Raw genomic sequence first — 25,592 nt, 5'->3', positions numbered from 1 at the left:
GACCTGAAAATCTGAACCAAAGTACGAACCAAGGTTCGAGTGTTTGCTACATTTAATCTGGTTAGTTTCGGTTTTACACTTTGGTTAAGTGAACTATGCAACATCTTGTCGTCATCAGCTACGTGGATTTCATCTCCATATACTTGATACTGATTAGCTTGTAGAAAAGTTGTAAGTTCAGCAAGTTGCCTTTTTTAGGTGTTGTGCCAAATTCTGCCTTCCTGCCCTTTATTTCTCATTATAAGAAAGGATTAATCTACAGCTACAGTAGATACAGCAGTAAGAAACCTAAGCTTTTGTACTCATAGTGCTGCATGACATGCCTGTATGTGAAGAGGACTCCTATTTTGGTACAACACAGGCTCTTTTTCATCTTCTATTGTTTAAGGGGTGAAGAAGACGGCATGACTAAACTTGCTGTAATTGGTCCAAAAGTCCAAAAAAAAAAGTACACTGCCAAACTAACAAGACCATGATTCAGATGATTCACCTCTTACAGAACTAAGTTATGGGTTTGATATATGACCTGGGTGCAGTAAGCTACCACCACTGTTGGGCTATTAAACAAGTCATTTAACAGCCTCTGCTTTATGACTCACAGCTCTGACCCTGGATTTAATCTGGGATACTTTTATTACTATAAAAGTGCAGAAGATCTGGATGATACGGTCAAAGTTGCTTGTTACGATATAATTCCGATATTGATATAAATAAATAAACATAAAAAAACTGCAAAGAACTTTTACAATAAATGTCTGTATCCACAAACTTCAAAAAAAGTCATTTTCAGTCAATGACAGATGCTTTAAATAATGTACAGTGTATTGAAACAACGGAAAATGTTATTTCCAATAAAAAATCATATAATCATTATTATATCATTTAATATCATGATGCATATTGACGTCCATCATCGTCGTATCCACACAATATAAATATATATTTTTTTAAAGTAGAGTTTCCAAAGTGCAACAAAACACCCTCCAACACCACGCCCTCTTCATATTAAGCCCTCCAGCCTCTTCAAATCCTGCCCCCAACCCACCCCAGCCCAAACCACTCACCCCCCTCCGCCCCCCTCCACCCAATCTGGAGAATCCGGCCTGTGCTGAAGGAAGGACAAAGGAGCGTTCTAGGGTTAATCCTGTCTGCTTACGGTTCTGTCACAGTTGCGAGACGTCACCTATAATTCTATTTTGTTTGCACCGTGCCAGGAGACAGGAGTCCAGACGCATGCATGTTAAAACAATGCCAAATAAATACTTAAAAAAAAAAAATCTCGCTTGGGCACCACAACCAGGCATGCCAAATGAGTCCAAGTGAGTTAGGAGGGGGAATAGTGGAGATTGGGGCAATGGCAGCACCCCAGAGATTCATCCAAACACTCCAAAACCCTCTTGTGTTCACCTCGGGCGTAAGCTCCTGCCCTTCATTGTGCCCTTGTTTCCCCCGGCCCTCTAAACGCTCGGCGTATTACAAGCGCAGTCGTGAACCCTTCTCCATTCACCACCAGCCTTCCTCACTCTCACTCCACCCTCACCCTCCACCCCCCCACACCCCCCCCTCCTTTCTGTATTTCTCTAAATACATGCATACTTTCGACCCGGGCCGTGGAGAGGCAACCGAGAGAGGGAACAATGGCGGTCTTTCAGGCCCGACAAGGCCTGGCCCTGAGTGAGAGAGCGAGGGTCCGGCCGCTGGGGTGTGCGGTAGCCCGGTCAATATTTACGGCACGTTTTGGAAGCCGGCCGCTTTTTTTGTAGCCTCCAGGAGTGAGAGAGAGAGAGAACCCCAAGAGGTGTGAGGCCCTACCATGCTTGTTTATTTACCACTTTTACCATTTAACACTCGGCCTATCAGGATACATTTTGGATATGGCCAAAATGTATATTGCAAAATATATTCCTGAATTTCAGTGGATGCAATATAATTTCCATAATAATATAAATACACTGAAGGGCTCAGAAAAACTGCTAAGAATCCCTGCAATTAGGCCTGCCACAATAATTGCAATATCGATTTATCGCACAATAAATTTACTATTGTGTTTATTTATGTTTGTTCACATATCGTCGCTATCCAATGAAAAACGTTTATCTCCAAAACAGCAACTTTACAGGAGAGAGAAAAAACCTTGTAAACTTTCAATGGAAGTCAATGTAAAAATAGTTTATTTCAGGTCATTTTGAAGAGTTTCTATTGGTCCATTCATCAAGACATTTTGGCACAGTGTAAGGGACGGTTTGTCTGTTCAAATTATGTAGTGAACTAAAAATCGACAAAAATGGAGATAAGTGTTTCTCATTGGACAGCGACGATATATAACAGTGAACAGTATTTTAGCCAGTCATGCTTCAATTACTGTGACTCCATACACACACTGCATGGACGTAAAGTAAAGTAGGTAAAGAAATAAGTATATAATTCCCAAATTAATTATAATAAATGATTAATTTAAATGTTGTTGTCTTTAAAGTGTATAATTGTTTTTTTTAAGCTATTCTGTTATCATTATGTTAGTGGTATTTAATAGTCTTAAAATTAGAAAAATATCAAATATAGTGTATCGCAATTATTTTGGGGACAATATATCGTCCACAAAAAAATCTTATTGTGACAGGCCTACCTGCAATGGAAATCTGTACCTACTACTACTGTCTGAATACCTCCTCTCACAAAAACTATATAATACTTTAGAAATAAAAAAATGGTTTAAATAAATCAATGCTTACTTTTATTTTTCAAACATAATCCTATAACTTATATACACATTACCAATATAAATACCTTACAACATATATAAATTACAACAGATGCAGAGCTTCTTATTCTTTTGTAAACAAATTTAACAGATCAAAACTGTTAAAAAAAGTGCTTCAACCACAATAAAGAAGCCTTCATATACAGTACTGTACAGGAACACGATATCCCTGTCAAATAAGCAAACCTATAGGCTTTATTAAATATAAATAACTTAGTTACAATGTAAACTACGAAAACGCTTCAGCCAGGCCAGAATAAGGAAAATATTGTATGTAGTGGAATAGCTTGAGGTGGTGGAACAGATTAGATGTATTACTGATCGATGCTTGGCTACGCTTGGTTAGCCTAGCCTAGCCTAGCTTATCTGGCTACGTGCCTGTGTGATTACCTCTGCAGGGAACTGACAGCAGTTAAAACGCCTGTCCCTGACAGATTCTGTAAATAATACATATCGATAAACCACAAAAATGATTTTACTGTTATTGAAACATTTCTTATCACGATAAAAACCAATATCAAATTATTGTCCAGGCCTGGTGAGTATGTTCACAGATAACAGATTGGACTGGTCTACGTTCTGACGACCTAAAACCTCGAGCGTAACCTGAACAAGGGAGGCCAGATTAGGCAAGACCAGACTTTTACTTGGCAACCCAAGCTTCAACACTCGAGAGTCACAGTGTAATTATAAAGTGTTCACTTCAAAAAAGAGTAAAAGTATAGAGTGCAGTTCATTGGGAGGTGTGTGAAGTATCCGCCAGCGAGAGAATGATTTATTTAGCTTAACAGCAAAAGTGTGAATGTGGAATAGCGTGGCTCCAGCATGCATGTCTGATGGGTCTGCCTTATGGCCGGTCATGGCAAATTTTGAAAGGCCTGAATGAAACGAATGTTTGTGGGAGGGGGAATATGTGGCGGTCGTACAGTATTGGACTGATGCATTGTGCAATTATAGGTGTAGGCAAACATATAGGCAATATTATTATTCAGATGATTCTGCAGGGTTTTTTTTGTTTCTAAAACACGTGTATGAGTACAAATATAACTTATATATACTATTTATTATATACATACACTATTTATGCTGCACGATAGTCCAACAGTCAAACATTTCTCCTGATATTAATAATAATGCCGCCTGTGTATTTAACCATGCAGTAAAATAAATAATATTGTATAGATAAAGATACAGTATGTTATAAACAATAGGAACAGTCTGATTTTTTCTTTAGTTTTCAAGTTGTTGCGAAATATATTTCAAATTCAAATTGCCTTTTGTGACATTGTGCCTTCTGCAGTGTATATATTGTGAAAACTGAGCTGGCAACCACTGCAATGATGAAGCTAAAACAGTAAAAAATATATATATTTTTGACAGCTATAAAAAATAAATATATGTTTTTTTTCCGCATATATAATTTCCAAGTTTTTTTAGATATAAAAAATATATAAATAATAAATAGATATTTTTCTTCATTGAATGTCTTTAAAATTAAAGTGTTACATTTATACATTTGTATCGCTGTCAAACAAAATCTTGTATTTCCAAAATGCCAGCTTTTCAAAAAAGAAAATTTATATTAAGCATATATTTTTTATGTTTTTTTTTTTTTTTTTTACCAAATATAAAGATAAACAACTACTGGACTTTAACACATTCCCCTAAATTAAGAAAATCTAATTATGTGTAAATTTATAATACAGAATGTATTGTATAAAACTGATGTAATTTTACATTATAGTTCCACTTAGTTTGAGTATATATTTTGGACATATCAATATCATACATCTTGGTGTATTTCCAAAATGCCAACTTCTCAACAAAGCTCAAGGTCAATTAATCATAAAGACTTTTTAATCTTAAAGTTTTTTTTTTCTTTTTACCAAATATAAAAATAAACAACCACTGGATTTGAACACATTCCCGTAAATATATGACATATAAGAAAATCGAATAATGTGTGAATATAATGCGTAATGTATTGTAAAAAAACTAAAGTAATTTTAAATTATAGTTTGAAAATATTTTACAACTTAGTTTGAATATATTTTATTTGGCCATATCAATATCATACACTTTGGTGTGCAATGTTGACTAATTGATATACAATTGTCAAAAAAATAAAAAAAATTATCCTCAAGAGCTCATACTTGATTTTAAGCTTTTTTAAACTATGGAAGTGTCAAAACTCCCAGAACAGCCCAGTCTGGTGTTTTGATTAATTGATTAATTAAGTCAGTGGAGTTATATGAAGCGTAAAAGCACTGAAAGCCACTGTGGGACCAATATGTCCATTACCGGCAGAAAGCCATACTTCATTACATACTGCACTAAACAGATGGTACGCTCCATTTGACGCGTGCTTGTTTTTTTTAAACAAAATGGGCGTCTACTAAATTTCTGACTGTGAAAAGAGGATGTAGAGTGAGCTCTCATTAGCAGTCACTGTATACAGTACTGTAGTTATTGTACACGCCACATATAGAACTGTAATTTCTTTATTCTTTATTCTATATATTTTCTATAGCCCACAATATACCACTTTGGCTAGGGATAGATGATTCTGCATACAGATAATATTGTGATAGTGCAAAACATTTTTATTAGAATATGATGAGCTGGACTAGACAGAAAAATGCAATAAAAATGCTATAAATAAAAAAAATATTATATATCTTACGCACAATTCACATACTGCTTTGTACTAAATCTAATTAGCCAGCATGAATTATACTTTTTATTTTTCTAGAAGAATATGAACTACTCAGAAAAACATGTATATGCTATAAAGTAGGGATGGGCAATGTGACAAAATTTGATATTTTATATTCTGTTATATTATATTTATTGTGATAAACTATGTTTTTGTAATATATAATATTCTTTTCTGAACTTATACAAGAAATTGTCAGATATTGTATTAAGGAACAGTAAAGGTCTGTGAAAGTAGGTAAAAGTTGGTCTGTTACATTTTTTGACAATATATTTTGTGAAAATTAAATAGTAAAAAACTATTTTACTATTTTATGACAAATTAATGCTTTTCTGAGCTTTTTAAGGACATCATCATTGCTTACAGAGGAGTAAAGTAAGGTTTGTTAACAGTAAAAGTAGGCGTGTCATCATAAAACTAAAATTTGGACAATTTATTGTTATAAACAATAGTATTGTCAATTTAAGCTATTCAATGCTACATACTACTACACTTGCATAAGAATGCAATCACACACTTTTTTAAAAGAATATTGGACTTTTAATTATTAAGAATAGTGAGACACTGGAATTAGAACACAAAAAAAATCTAAAAATAAAACAAATAAAATGAAATATATATATATACAATAAAGCCACTTTTTTTTATAAAACAAAGTTGACATACTAACTCATTTATGTTACTGGATTTTCCTCGCCAAGTAAACACAACATGGTATAATACCTTTTTTTTTTTTTTTTTTTTTATGTACAACATTTATGAACCCTTTCAGACCTGATTTATGCAATAAGAATTTATTTCCATTGCATTGGAAGCTTAGGTATAATATTTTACATTTTATATTGAGCTTTTTATTTCACAAACCATCCCTAAACATGATCAGAAAATGTGTTCTAAATCACATTAAATTAGTACAAATTAAATTAGCTGTTACTTTGCCTCAGTGGCTCTAGTACTACTGTTTTTCCAGTGGAAAGGACCAAGCTCTGTTTTTTTATTTTTTTATTTTATTGGTTTATAAACATGTTCGTTGGCTGGTTGATGGACAACAGCTCTTGAATAGTGTTATATGCAACACAACATAAAACAAAAAATAAAGAAAATATATGATGACCATTTTTATGAATGCAGGGTCCATTAAAAGGGTAAATCAAATGTTGTGAATGTGTCCTTAAATGTTGTGATATACAGTACACTTATACTTATACTTATATATATATATTCATACCCTATTGCCTATTTCTACCATGAAGTATATATTTTAAAAACAGCAATACATGTTGTTTTATCAACCAATCCTAACTTTTAAACTAGTGTCTTAATAAATAAACTTAAAAATAAAACTTCTGCATGTATTAAACTATTATTTTCTAGTGGCGCTGCGGATTATGCACCATGCCAACACAACAGAATTTTTAATTAAACAAAGGCCAAAAGCATCTTTTATCCTGCTGACAAAGCCGATGCCACCTAACCACAGTAAAACTCTGCCATCTCTCTCTCTCTCTCTCTCTCTCTGTGTACAGAGTCTGAACCGGAGAAGACACCACAAAAGCACTGCAGCTGCAGTCCTCCAGCACGCACTCATGTGAGTCTAATCCAGGGTAGACCTAGACTCCACTTCCCAACTCAGCCAATACACTCTGATAACTCCGCACCACCAGCTCCAGCTCCAGCTCCAGCTCCAGCTCCCGCTCTGGTCCTCCCAGCCCTTTCCCCAGCATATCACCCTCCGCCATCACTGCTCCACACTTAAAACACATAAACTCACTGCTTTACACAGTAAAAAAAGCTGTCCATGCTTTTGTTTAGTTCTTCATAATCCGTGTTTCGTAACATGAACACAGAATAGTTTACGCTGCACTCACAAGCTCCCCCAACAACAGATTAAATAACGCTTTCTGAGGGAGGTTAAATCCTCACACTGATCTTGTTTAGAGCTGTTTCTGACTCCAATAAAACACAGAAAAAACATTGGTGTGATTCCACAAATGCCCCTTTGCTTTTTAAGCACCTAATGAGCTGTTGCAAGAAAATAATGGTAAAGCTATTTTTCCTGGCTAACGTTAATCCTCTGTCGTTCTGAGCTCTGTGCCTTTAATCCTCTATCCTTTATGTAACATCCTTTATTTATTTAGATTATACTATGGAATTCATATATAGAAGCTTTAAAGAATTCATAGATAATGATTTACAGTGCACTTCTCTCTTTCTCTTTCTCTTTCTCTCTCTCTCTCTCATGCTCTTTCGTATCTCTTTAGTAGCTAAGAAGACTATACCACTGTTCACTGTTCTAAATTATTAGTATATTAGTATATGTTGCTAAAAAAATATCAAAATATACATATATCTGACAGTTAAAAAATGCTTCAACAAATGTGATTTGATTTTATAAACTGGGGTGGGCATCTAGGTATTTTTGCAATAACGATATTCTTACAAAGACCTTGTTTTTTTTATAATAATAATAAAGTAAAGTAACAACAAAAGTCTACCACAAAACTAAAGTGTATTATATTTACTGCGTACATATAAACTGCAAACAAAGAATTATTATTTATTAAAAGTAAATACAGTAAAGAGCAAAACAAATACAAAACAGACTGCTTTCATAAATATCACGATTTTCATGATATGAGTTTTTTTTATTGTGTCAAAGGTTTTTGAGATATTACTGCATACAATACAAAATGGAACATGCCTATATTTTTAACATATTCTCAAAACTTTTTTTTACGACGTATTGTCCAAGAAATAACGGCGATTAGCAATATAATTGTCAATTTATGAAAAAAGAAAATAATAATAATATTATAGTAATATAATACATCAGGGTGCTGCTTTTTTACTGTTTTTAGCAAAAGAAAAAAATTCACACTGTTCTCATTTTCTCATTATATATATCTACTAGAGACAGATTATATCTGTAGAGTATCAATAATTTATTTTTATTTACTTTAATCATTGATATATGGAGATATATGGAGTGCTTTATTATTTGTATCATGACATTCTGGTTCTTAATTGACTTCTGTTACAAATCTGATAAAGAAATTCTTGTATTTTTTTATACCTCAGTTAGGGGTGTGGCATATCCTATAATATGCAATAATAAAATGTAATGTTCATTTTGTTGCAGTAGTGTATTCTGTTTGTCTTTAGTGAATTATTCAACTAAATTATTGTATATGTTGCTGGAAAATATCAATATATTCATGTATATCGCAATAGAAAATGCGATAAAAAAAACAATGAAATTAGATTTTTAAACTAGGGGTGGGCGATATGACCTTAAACTAATATCACAATATTTCTGGGTATTTTTTTGCAATAAAAAATATTCTGAATTTTGTTAAAATTGAATTTTTATTTTGTTGCAGTAGTGTATTCTTGAAGTAATTATTTTTAAATCAGTGTTTTGTCATATCACCAAAAGTATCGTTCATTATCGCGAACAATACCATAAATTATTGTGATATTATTTTAAGGCCATATCGCCCACCCCTATTCCTACCCTTGAAAAGTCTCTGTACAAGATGCCGCAATAATAAACACTGATTTATGACAGATTTCATGATTGATGACAATATAGTAATATAGTTTATTCTCAACAGTCTGAGTTTAGAGTTAACTAGCTGTTCACAGTATTCTAACTGTGGAGCTGTTAGTCAGGGTCCATTCCTACATTACTACACTGCAGTTCAGTCATTATTTTACACTACAGTCTGTTCATTTATCTGTCTGCACTCTCCTCTACACACAGACTGCAGCAGAGAGAGAGAGGGAGGAGCGGGTGGAGCAGCAGCAGCAGTATGCTCTGGGTGACGGAGGCAGAGGGCGCAGTACAGAGTCAGCAGGTCAACTTTACTAAACTAATAACTAACTGTGAGCTGAACTGAACTCATACCTCAGACTTCACCCTATACTAGGACTTCAATTACTGTTTCCTATACAACACAACATACAGATTTAAAAAATAATACACTTTATAAGATTAAAAAAGCTATTTGATTGTACATTTTACCATCTTTAACACAAATACACTGTAATTCTTCACAGCTGGAATACAATTCACACACTTTCCTAGTTAATAATGATCTAAATTAGATTTTTTCATTGTTATGTCATAAGTATGTCATAATAATACCTTGCAAGTACTGGAAAAAAGGCTGTGATATATACATGTTTTCACCAGATTTCAGCAAATGTCATTGATCTAGCAAAATCAAAATACTATTAAATGTCCTGTAAAAGGTTTCAAAGCCCTTAATTTTCAAGATGAAATATGCCAATATATAATAAGTTATTTTACTGCAGAAAAAAAGGCGTTTTGTATCAACCAACCCCAGTAGCCTGTATACGGCATTTTACGACAAGGCACTTTAAGGGGTTAAATACTGTTTCCTATGCAACACAACATACATATTTCAAAAATAATACACTTTACAGGGTTAAAAGCACTGTGATTTTACATTTTACCAGTCAACATACAAAAACACTGTAATTATTCACAGCTGGAATACAATTCCCACATTTTTCTAGCTAATCATGACCTAAATTAGATTTTTTCATTGTTATTTCCACTGTACCAAACGGCAAATGTCATACTAATACCCTGTAAATACTGAATATATACTGGATATACACATATTCTCATCAGATTTCTGCAAATGTCAATGATCCAGCACATCCAAAATACTAATAATACACTCTGTGCATCCTATATTGTAGTAAAATACATAATAATACTGGGCAGATATCTCCTTGAGCATCCTGCAATGTGACTATCGTGCATGCGCACACTGCGATAACATGTAATGATGATGATTAAACAATATATTGAATGTATTGTGCAGTCTGACCTGCAATTATTAAATTTTTACATATAATAAGCTTACATTTTTACAGATTGTATCTGCAATATCAGGTATTCTACACAAAACCATGCAAATCTTAAACAAAATCAACTTTTTAACCTTAAAAGAACTAAATTTCACTCTAGAACTTTAATACTAGATACTGCTAAATGGAAATTTCTTTTGTTAAAACAGGCATAGATATATGATTTGTATAACAGCACAGTTTTTGATGAAAAAGTTTATTTTCTGTGCGTTCCATGTATCGTCGCTGTCCAATGAAGCAATTTTACAGGAGAGAGAAAATAAAACTTCTAAACTTTCAATGAAAGTCGAAGTAAAAATGAAAAAAAAAAGTTTATTTCTGGTCATTTTAAAGTATTTCTATTGGTCCGTTCATCAAGACGTTTTGGTGCAATGTAAGGGACAGTCTGTGTTTTCAAATTATGTATTAAACTAAAAATTGACAAAAACTGAGATACTTGACAATATATTCCAAAAAAAACTTATTTTAGAAATATAAGACAATTGTTTTTCTTGTATTACCACAAGACGTTGGCCAGTAAAATCCATTATAATCAAAAGGAATCAAAAAGGAACCATCCTCTCTAATCTCCAGTTTTCTTTATTTAAAAAAGCACAGTTAGGTTTTGAGATACGCTTCCACTGTCCCTATACTCTCAGTTCAACATTGTATACATTTCCCTTCAAAAGAAAGCTCTATAACAGTAAAATATATATATATATATATATATATACAACATATCGTATAATAATTACATCAGGTCACCTCCACAAAGCCAAAACAAGCAAGCTGAACAGAACAAACTTTAAACCTCAAGTGAGCCAAAAAAAAATTAAAAGTGTATTTTAATATCGCATTCATAACTCAAAAAAGTTATCTGACTGTATCCATCTTTACTGGATTTATTATTTACAATCAGCAGAAAATGGAGAGCACATTTTTTGGCTGTTTCCTCACGGAACATTCTTGTGAGTAACCTCGCTCTCGCATTACGGCCGGACCCACGCCGGCTCTCCGTCTTGTAAATGTATGACCCCCGTGCTTTGGTCTTACGGGCTGGAGGGGGGGAAACTCAGCCAGAAGAGCAGAACCCCAGGCTCCTGGAGTATCTAATTGTATTCATTCATTTTCTCAGCTCAGCGTGGCACTGGGAAAGGCAGAGAGAGGCACAGTGTCTGCTGGAGGGATGGGGGGGGAGACTGCGCCCGTTTGTACCCCACCTTGCCAGCGGGATCACTGTGTGTGTTAAGCATGGGAAGAGCTGAGCGTGAAGCAGGAGCTGAGAGAGAGCCGCTTCATTATGGCCGGTGTGAATCGGCCGGGTCGCGGTGGGAATCGGATGAGTAATTAAGCAGTTAGCAGTTCAGCTCTCCAGCTGAGGTGTGAGAAAGTGAAAAGCTCACACCTGGAGAGTGCCAGAAAGGTGGGGAAGAGACGGGGCAGAGGCACGGGGTGGGGTGGGTTGGGTTGGCATAACTGGTGCTGGACAGGACAATAGCTTATAATGCTTATGAAAGTGCAGTAGTATCTGTCATAATATCAGTGTTAAAGCTCAAAAATGCTGATTTTCTTTTTATTTGAACAGTATTAATAGGTAACAAAACTTAGATAACAGCAGATTTACCATTTGTTGCCATTTGTGGGTCATTTAAAACTGATGTAAAAGTATTTTGCAAGGTTCCCATTGGTGTAATTTTGTAATACTCTAGGAGAACAAGCTCAGAATCAGTCTACAGTAAAATTTATACTGGTCCTAATATTAAGGTTATTATTAATATGGAGAATGTTTCAGGATGAAACAATGAAAAAAAAATCGCTCTTTTAATGGGAATTGTTAAAAAAAGCTGATATGAAACAATTGTTTGGTCGAGCAGTATTATAAGATAAAGCTTTATTTTTTGCCATTCATCATACATTTCGGCTGTTTTAAAGGTTACACTATTGTCAATAAATATAATAGAATAAGTCAGTTTTCTGTTAAGCAACTTTTAACACTATTTTGCGAAGATATTTATACTCATTAGTGTAATTTTGTAAAAACTGTAATAGAAGCAGCACAGAACCAGTCTACAATCAAATCCATAGTAAGTAAACACATATTAAAATAAAAAAATACCACCAAAAAAATCAGTTCTCTATCTATATGGGCTTATTTTATTAGTGAACATCTCTGGCAATGCCTTAGATTCAATTATAAACCACAATTTATGTAAAACAATACAGTTTAAGGTTTTAAAGTATATTTTACAGGTCAGCGTATTTTACACTTCCTATTAAACAAGAGCAAATTTGTCACCGTCTTGTTTTATCTTGAAATGTGCTCCATTAAAGTTACCTTACTCTTAGAACTTTAGTCTACAGTCATATCCAAATAAAGTAAGATAAAAATTAGACTAAAAATTCTGTAGTATTGGTTAATTTTATTTGAATTATAAATGTAGTTATTTTGCAAGGTTTCTAATTTGTGTAATTTTCTAACAAAAAATGTTAAGAGCAGCAGAATATTCTACAGTCTAATGCAACTTTTAACGTAAACTAAACTGAAATACCACCAAATATTCAGTAGTCTGGATATATAGGTTGATTGTATTAATGCACGCACATTTTAACATTCATGCTTACACTAATAGTAAGTGTCCTTAGAATTAGAACCAGTCTACAGTACAGTCTAATCCAAATACATTTAAAAGTTAAAAATACCAGCAAAAATGTAGTTATCTGGATATATATGTTTATTTTATTAATCCACGCACATTTTAACATTTTTACTTACAGTAATAATAAGTGACCTTAGTATTAGAACCAGTCTACAGTACAGTCTAATCCAAACACGTTTAAAAGTTCAAAATGCCATCAAAAATGTAGTTGTCTGGATATATATATATATATATATGTTGATTTTATATATGCACGTACATTTTAACATTCATACTTACACTAATAGTAAGTGACCTTAGAATTAGAACCAGTCTACAGTCTAATCCAAATAAAATAAGTTAAAAAGTTAAAAATACCACCAAAAATGTAGTTGTCTGGATATATAGGATAATTTTATATACGCGCATACATTTTAACATATATACTTACACTAAAATTAAGTGACCATTAGAATTAGAACCAGTCTACAGTCCAATCCAAATGAAATAATTTTCAAAAAGTTAAAAATACCACCAAAAATTTAGTCGTCTGGATATATAGGATGATTTTATATACGCACATACATTTTAACATATATACTTACACTAAAATGAAGTGACCATTAGAATTAGAACCAGTCTACAGTCTAATCCAAATAAAATAATTAAAACAGTTAAAAATACCACCAAAAATGTAGTTGTCTGTATATATATATATATAAATATGTTGATTTTATTCATGAACAGACATTTGAACATTCATACTTACACTAAAAGTAAGTGACCTTAGAATTAGAACCAGTCTACAGTCTAATCCAAACAAAATAAGTTTAAAAGCTAAAAAAATACCAACAAAATTTTAGTACCCTGGATAAATACGTTTATATTATTAAAGCAAATTTGAACATCACCTGATATCACCTGTGATACTGCGGATTATAAAAGTGATATAGCTTTATAATGTACATGCTTCTCCCGCCCGCAGCTTCATGAATCAGTGATAGCTGCCAATACCATCCACAAATGATTCAGCGACGGAACATATTTTTCCTCATAATTGCAAAAACAACTCCGCTTTCCATATTTTTACGGCAGGATGGAGTGCCAAGTGACTCACCTACATTGGACGTTCTCCAAACAGACAACATAAGGCTCATACATATGCACAATTGCCATTCTGCTACTTAAACCCAGGTGATAATGACACTCTCTATCCGGTCTGTACTGGAGAGACTGCACCAGTATCCGACCCAGTGTATCACCAGCAGGGCCCCAAAAACAGCCAACATTAACACAGCCTACATAAAGAAAATCACTAAGCCTGACGCTTCCCTTCCCCAGGCGTTTAACACGAGCTAAAACAGGCTAGTCTCAGGAAACAATTGATTTCGCTCAGTTAGGAAGAGGTCAAAAGTTTAGCAAAAGACTATCTGTGAAACCAGCCCTACTTTTCTGTAAATGATGGCATGTCCAACCCATCTGTGAAATAACTTTTTTTTAATCTTTGAACTTTTGTTTTTTTTTAGCTTTGTCTGTTTTCAGCTACTGGACTTCAGTCAGCACATCTGGAGTAAATTGGAGTTTGAAGTTTTCTCCTCAACAGAAGCGCCAGTCAACCAGGCTTACAAACGTGGGCCATTATGAAAGTGTGTCTATCAGCATAACATATCAGATTAAACCTGACTTTGCGTTACTCTGTTTGAACAGAGTGGCGCATAAATAAACACGGCTCTCCAAGCACGGGAAACATTCTGACCACCAAACTCAAGGCATGTTGAGAGTGTGTCTCTGCGCACACACTCATGCAAAGCACTACACACTCTTCGCACACTGCTCGGGGCACGGAACACATAATTCTAGACACACATTACAGAGCTAAAAAAATTGTAAAGTAATGTTAAAAGTAACTTAAAAAAAAACATATTTTATTTCTGAATTTGCTTCTTTTTTTGTGTATTCTTTTTAAATATAACCTTTCATAGCTAAAAGTTGACCTTGAATGCAAAAAAAAAACTTTTTAATTTTTTAAAAAAGCTAAAAAATACATAAAAGCCATAATAAATACTTTTAGGTAGACCTACTTAAAGATTTAACAACAAAACTTACAACTCTACATTCAGTTCTCTGTTTCTCTTTTTCAATTACTGTCTTTATCTAAATACCGCTGAGTAACAAGTAAAGTTTACAGTTTTCTGTTACTCCCACTCTCACCAAATTTACCAAAATATTCTATTCATAATATAAACAGCAAATCAAGCCAGTATGCTCTAATTTTAACTATATTCAAGTACATACACTTCTCCAAGGCCACAGTTCATATGCATGCTTGTGCCACTGCACACTCGCCGATCACTCCTACACACTATAGCTGCAGGCTGAATAATCATACAGTAGACCGAAATGTGCGCAGCTGTGTTTATTAATTAAAATGGATTTCTAACTTCATAACTTTCTAAATTTCTAGCAGCTTGCACTTTTATTCAATGGACATGCTGATACAGCACTACGGAAGTTTTACGAGTTCTACAAGTCAATTGAAAGCACTTTTCCACTCGGATGAAATGTTCATAATAATAGTGACAGGTGGAAAGTTTCTAGGAGAGCGATTCCAAGCAGTAAAACTTGGGAAAGTAGTAATTTTCAGAATTTCAGGCAGTTATAGGGCCTAGACACAACACAGGACACAACACAACGCCCAGGAGAGTGTATAGTAAGCGTTGTTAAAGTATTAAATAATTCTTAACTTCAAACTAAGAGGCTGCTGCTTGGCAAGCCTCTAATCCAAAGATACACAAGGGCAGTGAGGGAATATATATTATCCTACAGTAGACAGGGCATATGTTTATCTAATCTGATATATATTACGCATATGGCTATCTATCTATATATATATATATATATATATATATATATATATATATATATATATATGTATATGCCTGTTTATTACTTTATGTGTCTTACAGTGTGTATATATATATATATATATATATATATATATTTAAGCTAGCTAAAAGATTAAAAATCAGTTATTTTTAAATACTTTAATACTTTATGGATACATCTATATATATAAACAACTGGAATTTTTCTACTTAGCTCTAATCCAAAATATGGCCATATTTGTTGGGGGAATATATATTATGCTACACTAAACAGAAAATAAATTTATCAAAAATGAAATATACTAGTTATATAACAATGTATATATGCCTGTTTTATTACAATATATACAAGCATATATAGTCTACTGCCAAAAACAAATACAATTTATTTACATAGCGTATCTGTTTTGAGGTTAAGAACACTGGTTAAATTCTTTACACATTAATACTTTACAAATACTTCAATAAATATTCTAAATACAAACAATTACTTGATGTATAATATCAAAACATAAGAGCTAAGCACATTATTAAAACAATATATCACAATATAAGTTACCCTTAGTTAGATTTTCATGTTCAGGCGAACTTTAACGCGGATGTATTTGACTGTATTTGACTGTGCTTCGACTAACTGTGACACCAGACAGCCGTGTGCTTAACCTTTAACCTTCTGTCTTATTTATATTAGACTGATATTTTTCTTTATTGACTTTACTGTATTTTTTCAATGAGGAATTACTATATTAATGAATTGTATAATATGAGTATATATATAATGAGAACTGACGGATACCCTATGTTGATTAATCGTGTGTTGGTAGCTAGTCTCGTATTTGACCACATTCAGAGCTGATGATGGATTAATGCGCGGGAGCTACAGGTGTAGATTTTTTAAGGTAGAACTAAAACCCTGATATATAAGCACCATTTAATAATCGATAGTTCTGCTCAACGCTTTTTTAAGCGTTTTAAGCGCACTAGAAAGTCTGCACTCTGTCCGCAGTGCTAAGAGCCGAGATATCAAACTCCAATGCGTCCAAACTGCATCTCTTTCCACCGCATAAAACGCCTGTTTTTAGTTTAGTAGCTAAAAGTTTGTGGTGCAGTATTAGAGTATCAGCGCCCTGTAGCTGGTTGACTAACCAAAGGTGCGTTCTGAAGAGTTGTGCTACCTTTACAAACCGTGCTACCCTACCTAGTGTGTGTGTAATTATAAATCCGAGAAAAGCTAAATACTAGATCTTGCTGACACCGAAATTTAGGCTGGATAATATATATATATATATATATATATATATATATATATATATATATATATATATAAGAGACCACTTAAAAATGATTAGTTTCTTTGATTTACCACATTTAAAACCGCTGGAATATAATAAAGAGAAAGTTGTATACTGAACTGATTGATTTGTTTCATCAGGAGAGGCATAACGTTATCCAAAAGCAGTGTGTAAGACTGGTGAAGGAGAACAAGCCAAGATGCATGAAAACCAGAGTTAATCCAACCAAATATTGATTTCTAAACTCTTAAAACTTTATGTATATGAACTTGTTTTCTTTGCATTATTTGAGGTCTAAAAGCTCTGCATCTTTTTTATTTCAGCTATTTCTAAATTTCTGCAATTAATGCTCCTATAATTAATTAATATAACTATAAATAGCAAAATCTGAGAAACTGATTCAGAAACTGAAGTGGTCTCTTAATTTTTTTCCAAAATGTATATATTTATATTAAGGTAGTATTAAGGGAATATAAAGGTGATTTTATATTTTTATTACTTATTGTCTTATTTATTATGAATTGCCATTTACACTTTTGCAAAACTCAAATAATGATTGAAAAAATACTGTCACTGTTCAAGTTGTTTAACGCACCCAGCACAAAAAAAACATAATAAAAAATATGCAAAAAACAATAATATGTAGGCAGCGCATGCCCAGTGCCAGTAAGAACCACATATGGAAGGGTGGCATAACCCAACAGAACACCCGGCCGGGTCGAGCCCTCCGTAGGATCCTTACCTGGGGTTGGTCCGGTTCCAGTAGACGGCGTATCGGTCGGCCATCACCTTGGAGCTCGGCTCTTGGCTAAATACACACATCCAAAGGATCAGGCAGACGAATATGATCATTTCCACCTGCAGCATCACTACGGCGGAAAGTTGCGGCTCTCTCGTGTCCTGTGGGCCGTGGAGGCAGAACTAGAAATCAGCGGCTGCTTAGCTTCACTCTCGCCCGCCGTCAGTTCACTCTCATTGGGCTACACCGTCCTCAGCAAGCGCTTGAGCTCGTCTCAGAAACATACACATACGTACAAGCAGCTGGGAGAAATGGTGTAGGGAAAAGACGTGTGGGAGCTTATTTTTCGCCTGTAAAACAGCCTCTAAAACAAGAAAGAGAAGCCCAAGGCTGAGAGGGCTTTCGAGAGGGCAGTGTTCATAAAACTGGTAAAATTCATAAAATTCAAAAAAGGAGGTTTCTCCTGGGCTGGAACTTCTTCACTGGACCTCCACACACATATTATATATTTCCCCCTCTTTCACAAACAAACAAACACACAGGCAGACAGCTCCAAAACAGCAGTTTTTCTAGCTTAAACGCTTAGAAAAATAAAAAAATATTTGATTTAGCTAAAAAAGCATGGTTCAGTTCGAGCAGCCAAACCAGCCGGAGCTCCGTTCCTGTTCGCGGCGTCTCTCTGAGGGTCTGTCCGCCGTTTCAGCGCAGGCGACCCCAGCCAGGTTAGTCCAAAAACTGTGTGGAGGAGAAGAATGAACAGCTCCGTCCGGCTCCTCTGTCCTTCTGCGTTTTCCTCAACTTTTTCTCGCTGGTTTCAGCCGGCGCGGCGTGTGTCTCCACGGAGCTTCCAGCCACCGGAGCGCAGGCTCGTCTCCTTCCTTCCTCAGCGCGGCTCCCGCTGCTGCTGCTGCTGAAGTGTCACGGATGAGGCGGCGGGGAGGAGTCGCTTCGCCTGCGGGAGAACATGAGCAAGGCTGCGGACTGACGGCAGAAGACAAACACAGCCACAGAAACCAGTGCCACCATTCATTCCACTGCTAAATAACGAGGGAGGGATGAGCCCAAGAAAGCGCGCAGCTCTCCTTCTTCTTCCATGCAGTGTTTCTGTTTTTTTTTGTTTTTCTTTTCTTTTTTTTCGGACTCTGTCTGGCACAAGGTAAAACCAATGGTAGCCGCCGACTGAAACTGCGAGCGTGGATTCGGCTGCAGGGCGGATACAGAGGAGCGCTATTGGTCTATTTTTGAAAACGGGCGTGGCTTAGCGTTGTGAAGCTCCGCCTCTAACCTTGACATAATTCAATTAATAAAGGTAGCCTAACTGTGCGAGACAAGACAGAGAAAGAGAAAGAGAGAGAGAGAGAGGGAGAGGGAGAGAAAACGTTGCATATTAGACACATAAATAAACCATATAAACCGTACAAACCATGCCAGATGTTTCATGTATTTCCTTAAGCTAATATGTGATTGGTTAGTCATCAACGTCTGGAATCATCTTCCCCAATACTTCAACAATTATTGTTATTGATATGGGCGTGGCTGAACGCTGTGAAACTCCGCCTCTTACCTTGACGTAATTCAATTAGAAAAGTTAGCCTAATTGTGCGAAGCAAGACAACAGAGAGAAAGAGTATTAAACAGATCATTTTAGTTTTTTTTATTATTATTATTTGAATATACATACAAACTCTAGTCTGATATAGATATTTCTATTTCTATGTTCTATTTATATATATAAAAAATATGCACAGTGTTTCATATATTTCTCTAGCTAATATGTGATTGGTTAGTAATCTCCATCCTTGACATAATTCGGTTAATAAAGGCCTGGAATCATCTTCCCCAAACCGCCATTTGTTGAAATGGGCGTGGCTTAACAATATGGCGCTTTGCCTCTAAACTTGACATAATTCAATTAATTAATTTAGTCTAACTGTTGGATAGTGGCAATATAGTAGTAGTAGATAGTAGTCATATACATATAGTCATATATACAGTATATTAGACTAGAATCATTTTAAGCCTAATAATTCCTGTAATTATATTATATATTGGTATTACCAATTAATATATAATCTATATTTTTTACAACAAGTATGTAAAGCCTGCTATATATTTTTATTCGTTTTAGATAAAGACCATACACAATATGTGATGTATTTATATATTTTTTATAGTTAGTTGCCTGGTCAGTTCACCAACGTCTGACTTTGAATCTTCTTCCCCAAACTGCGGGAGAATGGAGAACGGTCAGTTGATTGGTTAGTCATCAGCATCTGGAATCATCTTCCCTTAATTTATACAGGTAAGTGTTTAATAGATAGAGTGAAGGAGAGATCCATTATATTAGACTCATCATTTTTATTATTTTGTTGTTAATTATATTACAATATAAATGCTTATTAATTTATATTCTATTTATATAAACACCATGCATACTATGGCATGTATTTCTCAAGCTAATATTTATGGTTAGTTGACTGTAATCAACATCTGGATTCACATACAACGTCAGTAGTGGAGCATTATTTCCCATATGAGCTTAAGCCCAACATTATTTTCAATAATTTTCCCCTCCTTCGTAAATACAGTCCCCCAAGTGGGCTTCTGCTTATTCTTATAAGCAGGTTTAATGCAGCATTAATTGGACTGTATGGAGGACTCTCCTCCAGTGTGTGTGTGTGGTCTCCACTCTGTAATACTGGGACGATCCTCTCTCAGTCTACAGCAGTGAGCATCTGCCGGTGATGCGCTGTGGAGCTGCTGGTGTCTGCACTTGTTGCGTGGTGCTGAGGAGGTGGAGCTGAGGAGGTGGAGCTGAGGGGAGGAGCTCCTCGGCGCCCCACAGCGGAGGTGAAGCACAGCAGCGTATGATGAGCAGCATCAATCAGCCAAAGCCCACCTTGAACTTCACAGCCCCTCAGTACTTCACTACTGGAAGTGCAGGGTTGCCATATCCATGGTTTCTCAACCAAATCTGGTGCGTTTGAGAATGCAGTCACAGGTAAGACTACATTAAATGGACAGAAGTATGGGAAAACCTGCCAATTCATTGTTTCTTTTGATATCAGTGGTATTAAAACTTTTTGTTCCTTTTTAAGTTCCTTAATTCACACCTTATCCAAAAGGCATTGGATGGAGCACCATCATTCCAGAGAACAGAGTTCCACTCCTCCACTGTTCACTGCTTCTTTATATTGCTCTTTATGATGCTTACTTGCCCGAAAAAGGGACTAGACAAGCTGTGTGAATTTAGACTAAAGTGCAACTTCAAGTAGCTTACACCTGTATCTACTGTAACTGTAGATTAAGCGATATTTATGAACAAAAATGTCCGCGAAGGGGAGTAAGATTTGACAGAGAGCTTGAATTTGTCACAACACCAGGTAAAGCAACTTAACAAACTCATGTCTTACATTCTACAAACCAGTTAATATGAAGTTATAAAGAGATTAAGCCAACTTTAAACTTAAAGTAGCTAAATTCCTTCCAGATCTGCTGAGCCATGGTCCAGTTTGTTCACCTGCAGTGCGAAAGCACTTTTTTAGATGGTTCAGACTTTTACAATTACTTTGTACCAATTACAGGAAATTGAGGTAGTCTTTAAACAAACTAGAAGAAAAAAGAAGTGGTGTTGTGCCGAAATCTGTTCCCTTGTTGTGATAAAAATGTCCGCGAAGGGGAATTAGATTCTGACAGAGAGCTTGACTTTGTCACAACACCTGCTAAGGCAACTCATCAAACTCATATCTAACATTCTACAAACCAGTTAATATGAAGTTATAGAGAGATTTAGCCAACGTAGCTGATGAGGACAGAATGCTTGCCTGCTTAAAAGTCCTATTCTATTGGCAGTACATCTCTACAGGTACTAGACAAGCTGTGTGAATTTGGACTAAAGTGCAACTTAAAGTAGCTAAATTCCTTCCAGATCTACCGAATCATGGTCCAGTTCGTTCACCTGCAGTGCGAAAGCACTTTACTTTTCTAGATGGTTTCAAACTTTTGTACCAATTACAGGAAGTTGAGGTAGTCTTTAAACAAACTAGAAGAAAAAAGAAGTGGTGTTGTGCCGAAATCTGACTCCCCATGATGTGCAGGTGAATCGCATAGCAGTATGGACAAGCGCTTACACCTGTATCTACTGTAACTGTAGATTAAGCATTATTTAAAAATAAAAATGTCCGCGAAGGGGAGTTAGATTCTGACAGAGAGCTAGAATTTATCACAACACCTGGTAAAGCAACTCACCAAACTCATGTCTAACATTGTACAGACCAGTTAATACGAAGTTATAGAGAGACACAGCCCACGTAGCTGATGAGAATAGCTGATTGATGCTTGCCTGCTCAAAAGAGTCCTACTCTACTGACAGTAATTCTCTACAGGGACTAAACAAGCTGTGTGTATTTAGCCTAAAGTATTTAATTATTTGATTGCACACAGTAAAAAAAATGAAAATATTTCAGTTTATAAATGTATTGATACTGCTGTTGAATAGCTGGCTCCCCAAGGACAAACACACACAAACAGGCACCCAGAGAAGAGGCAAGAAAGGTTGGCACATTATTATTATCTACATTGTCAATTATGAATTTAAAATGTTTTTTCAAGTGAGTGATACAGAGTATACTTAAGTAACATTCACGGGTGGCTCATTTCTGGAGGGTGTGCTAAGCAAACTTTTCTCATGAGATTCTTTCTGCTGGACTTGGCAACCACACTACCACGGCTGAGAGAGGAACAAGCGCACTCCTCAGTGGTTTGCTGGCTCAAACCAAGTTGTGAAGAGCGAACTGCTGGAAGGCAGTGAGCTCCAGCCTGCCTCCATTCCCACTGTTTACACTGCACTTAGCTGCAAGTTGTCAAGTAATTAAAAGATGTAAACAGATAAAGTCCACTTATGATTTAGAGAATCCAAACAAAGGAGGGTAAATATAAGTGCTGTTTTCGTTTGGTGCAATGATTAGACAATAGAAGAACTCCAAATAATTGATAAAAAATATCAAAGTTTGATTAGAAAAAACAGGGCCAATTGAAAACAAGTGGCAGAATAATTTGGGAAGCCACAAATTAATCCACTTAGGAATTACAAAAAATATGGTGATTCTTTTAAAAAATATTCCATATTGGAACTCAACTAGTCAATAAAAAAAGGTTAAAATGCAGGAAAATACATCCAAATGTGGGACTGAAGAACCTCAACATTTGAACCCCACCACCACAATGTCAAACTTCAGTATATTCAAGACCTTAAAATACCACCTGTTTTTTTATGGCCTGCATTGATCTCATGTTTGTAGAGCATGTGCCTCTCTGCATGGTGCCTGGCCTCTGAGCTCCCCAGTTCCTTTTATTGCAGCTCTACGACCTGCTCCTTCATTTTGCTCCATCAGCATGTTCTCCGGCATGCTCTGGAGCTTACTTCTCAACCTGCTGCTTCAACCTACCTGCTCCTGCAAGAAACAATGTTCCTCCCCACCTTCCCCTTAGCCTTCTTCCTAAACTTGCTTCATTTTGATCCTTTAAACTTATTCTCAGTTTGCTTGCCAACCTGGCCTTCAGTCTTCTCCTCAATCTGTTCCCTCAACCAGATCTTTCTCCTCAACCTAATCTCAACCTGCTTCCCAATCCCTACCCCTCAGTCTGGTTCTTAAGGTGCTTTCACCTTCATCTACCTGGTTTGGTTTGGCTTTTGGATTTTCAGCTTGGTCTGCAAGCAAATGCTTCCCCTGGTGATTCTTGTATCTTGTTCCCTTAACCTGCCTTTCATCTTGTCTTCCAACATGACCTTTAGGTCGGTCCTTAGTCTGTTCCTTCAATCTTCTTCTGAACCTCATTCTCAACCTGCTCCCTCAACATGCTCCTAAGTTTAGTCTTTAACCTGATGCTCCATCTTTATTCCTTCTCAACCTTTTACTTGGACTGTTTCTTAAACACTTTCTCCTTCTTGCTGCCTTAACCTTCTTTAATTTGCTTTCCAACATGTCCTTTAAGTTGGTCCTTAGTCTGCTCTTTCAACATTCTCCTCAGTTTGGTCTTGAATCTGATCCTCCATATTTTTTCCTCAAGCTTTTTCTTGGGCTGCTTCTTAGACCTTCTCGCCAGCTTGCTTCCTTAACCTTCCTTTCATCTTTACTCCGAACATGCCCTTTAGGTTGGTCCTTAGTCTGCTTCCTCAACCTTTTTCTCAGTTTGGTCTTAAACCTGATCCTCCATATTTCTTCCTCCTCAAGCTTTTTCTTGGGCTGCTTCTTAAACCTTCTCCCCTGCTTGTTCCCATGATCTTTCTTTCATCTTGCCTCTCAAATTGCCCTTTAGGTTGGTCCTTAGTCTGATCCTTCAACCTTCTTCTGAACCTTCTTCTCAACATGTTCCTTCAACCATTTTCTCAGTTTGGTCTTGAACCTGTTCCTCCATCTTTCTTCCTCCTCAAGCTTTTTCTTGGGTTGCTTCTTAGACCTTCTCGCCAGCTTGCTTCCTTAACCTTCCTTTCATCTTTCCTCCAAACATGCCCTTTAGGTTGGTCCTTAGTCTGTTCCCTCAACCTATTTCTCAGTTTGGTCTTGAACCTGTTCCTTCAACTTTTGTCCTCCCTAAGCTTTTTCTTGGTCGCTTCTTAAACCTTCTCACCAGCCTGTTCCCTTAACCTTCCTTTCATCTTGCCTTCCAACATGCCCTTTAGGTCGGTCTTTAGTCTGCTTCTTCAACCATCTTCTGAACCTCCTTCTCAACATGTTCCTTCAACCTTTTTCTCAGTTTGGTCTTAAACCTGTTCCTCCATCTTTCTTCCTCCTCAAGCTTTTTCTTGGGCTGCTTCTTAAACCTTTTCCCCTGCTTGCTGCCTTGACCTTCTTTTCATCTTGCCTTCCAACATGCTTCAATCCTTCAATCTTCTTCTGAACCTTCTCTTCAATATTCTCCTCAATCTGCTCCCTCAATGTTCTTCTCTGCCTTCTCCTCAGCATGCTGTTCAGCCTGCTCCCTCAACTCCCTCCTCAACCCTCTTCCCAACCTGCACCCCAATTTGCTCTTTAGTCTGCTACTCCAGTCTTCCGCTTGGCCATCTCCTGAGCCAACTACTATAGACTGTTCTTCAACATGGTACCAGAGTATGTTTCTCAGCCTTCTCCCTGGTCTGCTCCTACAGAAAGCTCCTTCAATCTGCTGTTCCGTCAGCTCTTCAGCCTACACTGCCTAGAAACCTCCTACTCACTGGTCAGCAGGAGCCAAGGGGGGATGGGTGTTGAGGTCATCCCACTCACGCTTTACAGCCTCTTCCCAACCACAGTGGCAGAGCATTCCTGCTGAACTATAAACAGACCCCATGCCGCCTCCATCTTCTTCCACCGCCAAAACATGATATTCTCTCTATTCGCCTTTAACCCAGGGGCACACAATCATAGCGGATAGCTTGATTACTTTTTATGCCATATGATTTGCTTTTGAGGGGAGAGCTGTCAAGAAACAGACGAAGCCGAACCCCATTCCGGAGACAAAATTATTTGGATTGATTGGAACTGGGAAAGCGAGAGAAACAACAAAAGAAAAGACAGCACTGCTGAATTCGTAATGGCAATAAAATGCTTGCAGAGAATCTTGGAAACCACACGGAAAGACTTTTTGCAATTTTTTTTAGTGATATCTTTTTGGAAGTCAAGCTCAGCCCTTAAAGATCTCCAGGA

The 25,592-nt window shown here is 36.1% G+C and overlaps 1 protein-coding gene across 1 annotated transcript in view; it reads right to left on the bottom strand.

Moving 5' to 3' along the window:
- efna5b (ephrin-A5b) overlaps positions 1-19,116 on the bottom strand; it is a 184,439-nt gene extending 165,323 nt beyond the window's left edge. The window contains exon 1 of the mRNA XM_007254052.4: positions 17,914-19,116. Coding sequence (XP_007254114.1) covers positions 17,914-18,038 — 125 coding nt within the window. The 5' untranslated portion in view covers positions 18,039-19,116. The remainder of the gene's footprint in view (positions 1-17,913) is intronic.
- Positions 19,117-25,592: the final 6,476 nt, after the last annotated feature.

This window comes from Astyanax mexicanus, chromosome 12 (genome assembly GCF_023375975.1).
Source record: "Astyanax mexicanus isolate ESR-SI-001 chromosome 12, AstMex3_surface, whole genome shotgun sequence".
Classification (NCBI taxonomy): domain Eukaryota; kingdom Metazoa; phylum Chordata; class Actinopteri; order Characiformes; family Acestrorhamphidae; genus Astyanax; species Astyanax mexicanus.
Note: the sequence above shows the minus strand (reverse complement) of the source record. Positions and strands in the feature narration are given on the sequence as shown.